Raw genomic sequence first — 8,958 nt, 5'->3', positions numbered from 1 at the left:
CTCCTTAAAAAGAACTGTGGTTTTCAGATGATCCAAATGTCACAAAGACACTGCGATTCAGGCAGTGGAATGTAAAAGAGAGAAACATATATTTCCAGCCACCTTCTTTCTATGTCTCTGCTCAGGACCTGCCTCACATTGAGAATGGTGGTGTGGCTGTCCTCACTGGGAAGAAGGTAGTACATGTAGATGTGAGAGGCAACATGGTGAAACTTAATGATGGCTCTCAAATAACCTATGAAAAGTGCTTGATTGCAACAGGAGACACTCCCAGAACTCTGTCTGCCATTGATAGGGCTGGAGCAGAGGTGAAGAGTAGAAAAACACTTTTCAGAAAGATTGGAGACTTTAGAACCTTAGAGAAGATTTACCGGGAAGTCAAGTCGATTACGATTATCGGTGGGGGCTTCCTTGGTAGTGAACTGGCCTGTGCTCTTGGCAGAAAAGCTCAAGCCTCAGGCACCGAAGTGATTCAACCCTTCCCTGCGAACGGAAATATGGGAAAGGTCCTCCCTGAATACCTCAGCAATTGGACCATGGAAAAAGTCAGACGAGAGGGGGTGAAGGTGCTGCCCAATGCCATTGTGCAATCAGTTGGAGTCAGTGGTGGCAGGTTACTCATCAAGCTGAAAGATGGCCGGAAGGTAGAAACTGACCACATAGTTGCAGCTGTGGGCATAGAGCCCAATGTTGAGTTGGCTAAGACTGGTGGACTAGAAATAGACTCAGATTTTGGTGGCTTCCTGGTAAATGCAGAGCTCCAAGCACACTTTAACATCTGGGTGGCAGGAGATGCTGCATGCTTCTATGATATAAAATTGGGTAGGAGGCGGGTAGAGCACCATGATCATGCTGTTGTGAGCGGAAGATTGGCTGGAGAAAATATGACTGGAGCTGCTAAGCCATACTGGCATCAGTCAATGTTCTGGAGCAATTTGGGCCCTGATGTTGGCTATGAAGCTACTGGTCTTGTGGATAATAGTTTGCCCACGGTTGATGTCTTTGCAAAACCGTCTGCACAAGATAACCCGAAATCTGCCACAGAGCAGTCAGGGACTGGTATTCGATCAGAGAGTGAGACAGAGTCAGAAGCCACAGAAATCCCTGTTCTTCCAAGTAACCCTCGGGTCCTCCAGGTCCCTGTTGAAGGGGAGGGCTATGGGAAAGGTGTTATCTTCTACCTCAGGGACAAAGTGGTGGTGGGGATTGTGCTGTGGAACATCTTCAACTGAATGCCGATAGCAAGGAAGATCATTAAGGATGGTGAGCAACATGAAGATCTAAATGAAGTAGCTAAAATATTCAACATTCATGAAGACTGAAGCCCCCCAGTGGGATAAGCAAGCTCTTTGCTCTCCCTGACAGCAGTTTGAATGACTAAAGAAGCATTTTTTTATTCCTCTGAGTGTATGAATGTGAATGAATGATCATGTCCCTTGTGAATATTTCAGCGATGTAGGCATATTTTTAATGTTCACATCACTAAATAAAACCTGATTCTTCTACAAAATATATATGTAACTTACATTTGACCCAGTGATCCCACTTCTGGGAATATATCCAAAGAAGCCCAAAACATCAATCATAAAGAATATATGCATCTGAGAGATGCAAATCAAAACGACAATGAGGTACCATCTCACACCTGTCAGAATGGCTACCATCAACAAATCAACAAATGACAAGTGCTGGCAAGGATGTGGAGGAAAAGGAACCCTCGTGCACTGCTGGTGGGAATGTAGACTGGTCAGCCACTGTGGAGAATAGTATGGAGTTTCCTCAAAAAATTAAAAGTGGAACTCCCATTTGACCTAGTAATCCCATTTCTAGGAATATATCCCAAGATATCAGAAACACCAATAGAAAGGATATATGTAACCCCTATGTTCATAGCAGCACAATTCACCATAGCTAAGATTTGGAAACAGCCTAAGTGCCCATCAGCAGATGTGTGTATTTAAAAACAGTGGTACATACACATAATGGAATACTATGCTGCTATAAAAAAGAAGGAACTCCTATCAGTTGCAACAGCATTGATGGACTGAGAGCATTATGCTAAGTGAAATAAGCCAGTCGGAGAAAGATAAATATCACATGATCTTACTCATTTGTGGAATACAATGAACAACATAAACTGATGAAGAAAAATAGATCCAGAGACACAGAAGCATCGAACAGACCATCTAACCTCAGAGGGAAGGCAGGGAGCGGGGGTGTAAGAGATCAACCAAATGAATTATATGAATGCATATAAGCATAACCCATGGACACAGACAGTAGGAGGGTGAAGGCATGTGCTGGGGGTGGGAATGGCCGGGAGAGGTCAATGGGGGAAAAAGGAGACATATGTAATACTTTAAGCAATAAAGAATTTAAATTAAAAATAATGCATCCCTATGTTCATAGCAGCATTATTTAAATAGGTAAAATCTGGAAACAGTTCAAGTGACCATCAATAGATGAATGGATGCAAAAGATGTGATACATTTACACAATGGAATACTATGCAGCTGTAAAAATGAAGGTTCTCTCACCCTTTGAGGCAGCATGGAGGGACCTGGAGACTACTATGCTAAGTGAAATAAGCCAGTCAGAGAAAGACAAATATAATATGATCTTACTTATATGTGGAATCTAATGAACAAAATAGGTCCTGAGGTATGGATGCATAGAACAGAATAACAGATCTTAGTGGGGAGGTGAAGAGGGTGGAAATGGGAGGATACAGGAAGAAATTAACCAAATGATATATATGCATACTAGAGGCCCAGTGCATGAAAGTTGTGGGGGGGGGGGGGGTGCTCCCCTCAGCCTGACCTGCACCCACTCAAATCCGGGACCTCTCGGGGGATGTCTGACTGCCTCTCGCAATTCTGGACCGCTGGCTCCTAACGGCTCACCTGCCTGCCTGCCCGATCACCCCTACCCCTCTGCCTGCCTGCCTGATCTCCCCTAACCACCTCTGCTTGCCTACCTGATTGCCGCTAACTGCTCCTCTGCTTGCCTGTTCTCCCCTAACTGCCTCTGCCTCACCCCACACCTGGAACCCAGGATTCCCTCCTCCAGCTAGTCGCAGGCACCTGGGACCCAGGCTTCCCTCTCTCTGGCTAGCTGCAGGTACCCAGAACCCGGGCTGGCTTTGCCCAGACTGGCTGTAGCCACAGGGGGCTGTGGGTGAGTGGCTTTGCCGGGACCACAGCCACAGGCGCCTGGGATTGTGGGGTGGGTGGCTTGTCCCTCTCCTGAGCTGCAGCCACAAGTGCTGGCACCTGGGACTGCAGGGCAGATGGCTTGTCCCTCTCCCAGGCCACAGGTGCAGACGCAGCCTCTGGCACCCGGGACCATGGGGCAGGCGGCTTGTCCCTCTCCTGGGCTGCAGTCTGGCTGGTCCCTATTGTTCTCTCACGAGCTCATTTGTGCCTTGCTGGTCCCCATTCGTCTCTCATGAGCTCATTTGTGCCTGGCTGGTCCCCATTCCTCTCTCCCCAGTGTTGAGTGTCTGAGCCATTAGGGTGTGACAGCATGAAGGTGTGATGACCATTTGCATATTAGCTCTTTATTATATAGGATATGCATATCTCATGGACACAGATAATAGTATGAGGACAGCCTGGTGTGGTGCAGGGATTGGGTAGAAGTGAGCAGAAAGGGAGAAAATGGGAAACATCTGTAATACTGTCAACAACAACAAAAAAAGAATTAAAAAAAACCCAATGAATATATCCTCGGGTGAAGATTTAAAAAAAAGAAAAATGAAAAAAAAAGAATTATCCCTTTAAAAATTCCAACAGTGCCTCCCTCCAATCCACACTGAGAAACACCAGCTTATGATAATCAAGATTGATCCTTCTGGGGTTGGGAAGGATGTGATTGCTAATGGGAGTGTGAACAAAATTGGGACTCAGTTAAACCTTCTTCTTCTGACTCCATCCCTGTTCTACTTCTAGAAAAACCATTCCTCAATGTGAGCTACAAGAGAAGTCGCATCTATGAGGTGACAGCTGGACAAAGTATGCTCAAAATGGGAGTAAGAGTGGATGCTTTTCCTCACCCCAATGTAACCTGGTAAGTAGGGCCTTTTATCCTGGGTGTTTCCTGTTTCGAAGAGTCTCTTAATTCCCACCCTTAACACCTGTTCCTTCAATACATCCTTACTGGAGGTCAGTCTTGCAGCAGACCCTGGGCTAGGTAGTGAGGACTCAGAAATATACCCTAACCCCAATCCTACTTTCAGGGCACTGACAGCCCTAGAAACTAGTATTTTATCTTCTCCTCTATAGGTTTCTTTGCTTGTTTCCATTTTCTTTTATTGATCTTTCATGTATTTGGAAAAATGAGTTTTCTACTCTGAAAAGAGAGGAGGAAATAAGACTGGGAAGGTACCAAGGCTATTGCAGAATTCCATAATCTCAGATTTGGAAGGAGTCTTGAAGGTAATCTTACCCAGTCTAATAGAGATACTTTAAGGGTAAGAAATAATACAATAGAAAGAATATGGGCTTTTGAGCCAGACAACCTGTGTTCTAATTCCAGTTCATCAAGTTACCAAGCAAGTTACTTAAACTCTCTAACTTTCAGTTTCTTTATCTGTAAAATTTGTGTGGTGATATTCTATTATTATAGAATTGTTCTAAGGAGTAAATGATAAATTATTGTTTTTTTTAAAATCTCTATTGCTTATTAAAGTAGACAGTAGAGAATCATCAAAGACTGGATTTGGGAGTGATAAATTTGATGCTAAGCTTTAGGAATATTAACATGGCCTTATGTGTGTCAAATGGTTTGGAATGGAGAAAGACTAGAGAAATAGCTACCAGCTTATAGGGTTATAGCAATAGTTGTGAGACATTATATGGCCCTGCATAATCTGAAGGCAATGAGATATAAGAAATAGATTTGGAAAACATTGCAGAGGCAGAATCTTCAGGATTCCGTATCCAATTAGATGTCTGAATCAAAACCCAAAATTATAATTCTTTCACAATTTTTAAGTTTGGTGGAACGTGAAACTGGTGCTGCTATTACCAGTCTGGGTTACATCAGGATGAAAATGTAGTGTGAATGGAGCAGGAAAGGAACACCAGGATGAGCTTATTTAGAGATAGTCAATTAACATTTTGAAATATGGGTCTGGAACTACATGTTGAAGCTGTCAGCTGGGGAGTCATCAACTGGGAGTGGATAAATGCACCCAGGCAGAGTGCATCCAGAGAAAAGAACCCAAAGGCAAAATCCAGGGGAACATTTATATTGGGGGGGGTTAAGCCTTTATTACATTATTACTGATATTTACACAACATATTCAAATCATTAGCAACTCCTAAATTGCTTATCCAAAGCCCCCTATCTCCTTATTTCTGCAGTTTGCTGAAATATTTTAAGTTCTTGCTCTGTAGGAAACATAATTAAGGAGGAAGGAAATGGAAGAAGAGTCAGTGAAGAAGAGAGAGAAACAATGATTAGAATAGTGTCCCAGAGGCTCTCAAAGATCTGAAGTTTATGAATGCTGAGAGAATGCCACTGGCTTTGATAAGCAGGGCATTGCTGGTAAACCTGGAGAATATGGTTTTGAATGTCAGAGAGAAAACTCCGAGTTTCAAGTGTTAAGGAATGAATGGAAAGTGAGGAAGTGGAAGCATGGGTGAGGCCACTTTCCAAAAGTTTTTATTATTAAGGAAAAAGGAAAAGACAGATTTAATTTTTTAATACTAGTGTGGCTGTACAAAGGTGCTCCAGCCTGAGAATTTATATCATGATGAAGCATAATCAAAATGTCACTGGGGTAGAAAGCTCTATGTCCTAGAAGCTGTCACTGTACTAACCATTCCTTCCCCATGCCTCACAGGTTCAAGGATGGAAAACCACTCCTAGTAAACCATACCATTCAACTTGACCCTGTCAAGTACAAACTCACAATCCTGGAAGTGAATGTAAAGCACGCGGGGAACTACACTTTTGCTCTGAGCAACAGCAAGCATGGACTCTACAAAAACCTCACCATACAACTGATTGTCAATGGTGAGTTTTTGGGATTTGGAATCCATATAACAATTCCAGGTTCCTGTGTCTATTGTGATAGAAAAAAAAATCAAAGCAGGAATACAATTGGAGCTATCTCAGCTATGAAGGGACAAGGGTTTTGAAGGTCACAAGATGTTTGTTGATTAACCCTCTATGCTGATAGAATTTTCAGAGCTCTAACAAATTCATTTCCTGTCATTTTCTGTTACCAGAGACCCTTAAAATTGGTCTATTCTTATTGAGAAAATGTCATTTGTGGTGTGGAGAGCCCAAAATCCATCTTAGTAACTGTTTCTGTACATGAAATGTAACTTGCTTGGTAACTTGATGAACTGGAATTGGGACACAGGTTGTCTGGCTCAAAAGCCCATATTCTTTCTATTGTATTATTTCTTATCCTAGATCCACTGCTGCTGATTTCCCTTGAAAGTAGAAAAAAAATGGTCAAATCATACATTCTGAGCACAGCCACCGCTGTCTGCCTGATAATGTCCTTACTCCAATTTTATCTAATGGCTTGAAAGCCAATATGACTTAGCTAGTTTATCTCTTCCCCCAAACCTCTCTCTGTCTCTGCATTGTCTTCCAGCAGGAGACCTTTCTGCTATTATGAGCAGCCTACATTACCTTCACTTACATATTGGGCTTCCGGTAAGGAGAAGGGAAGTCCATGAGAAATAAGAGCCATTCTTGAATAGAATGGTCCTTTATATTTTTAGTCTTATTTCATCACAGAGCAGAAAGAGAAAGAGAAGCCAGATGTGTCCTTATGTAGCTCTAGGATTATGCCTCCCCATCTTTTCTTTCTCAACAACAAAGCTTTGCAAATAAACAGAGGTTGTGGGAGGGAGGGAAGCTTCCTAGGTTCTTATTCAGCATATTTGTTTTATATAAACCATAGATTATCTGTCACTTGCCCATCCTTGCTTACTATGAATGTTTCCTAGATTTCTCTGGGCCTCCCACTATCAAAAAGAGCAGATTAATTTGAAAAACTAAAAACAGCTACCACCACTATCCCCATCACTACCACAGTTGCCATGGTTAGATAATTTCCATTTTGGACATGGAGGTAAGCACGTGGTACCTTTTTGCGACCTCTGTTATTCTCTCAATTTAGTTTGATCACTTGTCACGTTTTCAGTCAAGTGAGCACACAATGAAGGGAAGTTTAGCCTTAGTACCTATTCTCAAACCCATATTATCTGCATCAAGCTCTTACTGGACATGTGAACTTAGCAATTCACTTAGCTCTTATGATCCTGTTTAATCATCCTATCTAATAATAGACAAACATGGTAATTAACCATACCTTCGCTATGACTCCCATTGGCTAATCAGCATGATATGCAAATTAACCACCAACAAAGATGGAGGCTAATTTTCATACTGCAGGCAGGGCAGGACAGCGCCATCCCGCCTGCCCTGCCGCCATCCAGGCCTGCTATCTGCGACCCGGGGCGGCGGGCGTCCATATGAGACCCAACCAGGGCCAAAGCCATGCTGCGATGGGACTGGACTCTACCTGAGGGATCCTTGATTGTGAGAGGGTGCAGGCTGGGCTGAGAACCCCGCCCCCCCTCAAGTGCACGATGTGCACCTGGCCTCTAGTTTATATAATAAAAGCCTAAGCGACCATTACAGTGGAATGACCAGAATAACCATTTGCTATGATGCACACTGACCACCAGGGGGCAGATGCTCAATGCAGAAGCTGCGTCCTGGTGGTCAGTGCATTCCCACAGGGGGAACACTGCTCCACCAGAAGCCTTACTCATGGCTGGCAATCACAGTTGGCGGTGGTAGGAGCCTCTCCCACCTCCACAACAGTGCTAAGGAACAGGGAGCTGATCAGTAAGGAGCAGCGAGCAGGAGGGAGGTAAGGAGTGAGGGATCCTGGACTGCAAGAGGGTGCAGGCCAGGTTGAGAGAACTCCCCACCCCCAGTGCATGAATTTTATGCACTGGGCCTCTAGTCTTTAAAATAAGAATTGTGATATCTGCCTCACAAGGTTGTCATAATAATCACATGAGGTGAATAAAGTCTCATATTTTGCTACCACCTTTGCCTTATCTTTTATCAGAGTCTTTTGCCAAAATTGTTCAATATTACTACTTAATCAGCATGTCTTCGGTACCCTATTTCCCAAGAAATTGTTTCTATATCAAGTAACATGTCAGGACACAGACCATCATTTATTCCAACTAGTCAAATAAATGTCAAAGCCAAAACAAAGAGCAAAATTCCACATCCCTACCCACCACTATCACTTTTTCTAGGTTTCCTCTCTGTTAAACCTATTCCTTGACTCAGAATTTCATCAATAAGGTATCTGAAGGGGAAGGAAAGACAGCAACAAAAACCTGGTAACACCTTCCATCTGTCCTAGGGGTTCTCTGGTCAAAAGCTGTGTAGTTTGTGCTTTCTCAAACAAAAACATGTTGCCTGTTTTTGTTTTAAATGTTTTCTTTAAAATTTTATTTTATTGCTTAAAAAGTATTACAAAAAGTAGTACATATGTTTCCTTTTTTTCCCCATTGACCTTCCCCCGGCTTCCCCTACCCTGCAGTATCTTGCATCATTGGTTATGCTTATATGCATAGATACAAATCCTTCGCTTGATCTCTTTCCTCCCTCCCCAACTCTCCCCAGCCTTCCCACTGTCGTTTGATAGTCTGTTCGATGCTGCTCTGCCTTCTGTATCTATTTTTGTTCATCAGTTTATAATGTTCTTTATTATCCATAAATGAGTGAGATCATGTGGTATTTTTATTTCATTGCCTGGCTTATTTCACTTAGCATAATGCTCTCCAGTTCCATCCATGCTGTTGCAAATGGTAAGAGTTCCTTCTTTTTTACAACAGCATAGTATTCCATTGTATAGATGTACCACAGTTTTCTAAGCCATTCATCTGCTCATGGGTATTTAGGCTA

The 8,958-nt window shown here is 42.9% G+C and overlaps 1 protein-coding gene and 1 pseudogene across 2 annotated transcripts in view; both read left to right on the top strand.

Moving 5' to 3' along the window:
- LOC102757919 overlaps window positions 1–1,505 on the top strand; it is a 2,302-nt pseudogene extending 797 nt beyond the window's left edge. The window contains exon 2 of the transcript XR_001514891.1: window positions 13–1,505. The product of XR_001514891.1 is annotated as an apoptosis-inducing factor 1, mitochondrial pseudogene (transcript). The remainder of the gene's footprint in view (window positions 1–12) is intronic.
- The window catches only part of LOC107184067 (vascular endothelial growth factor receptor 1-like), a gene marked incomplete at both ends in the record, with an annotated part of 61,062 nt that overhangs the window by 20,323 nt on the left and 31,781 nt on the right, over window positions 1–8,958 (top strand). Inside the window, 2 exons of the mRNA XM_015567730.1 lie at window positions 3,951–4,068; window positions 5,849–6,021. Of these exons, the coding sequence (XP_015423216.1) occupies window positions 3,951–4,068; window positions 5,849–6,021 (291 nt within the window). The remainder of the gene's footprint in view (window positions 1–3,950; window positions 4,069–5,848; window positions 6,022–8,958) is intronic.

This window comes from Myotis davidii, unplaced genomic scaffold, assembly GCF_000327345.1.
Source record: "Myotis davidii unplaced genomic scaffold, ASM32734v1 scaffold2184, whole genome shotgun sequence".
Lineage (NCBI taxonomy): Eukaryota > Metazoa > Chordata > Mammalia > Chiroptera > Vespertilionidae > Myotis > Myotis davidii.
The sequence above is the reverse complement of the archived record's forward strand: the minus strand, read 5'-3'. Positions and strand labels throughout refer to the sequence as shown.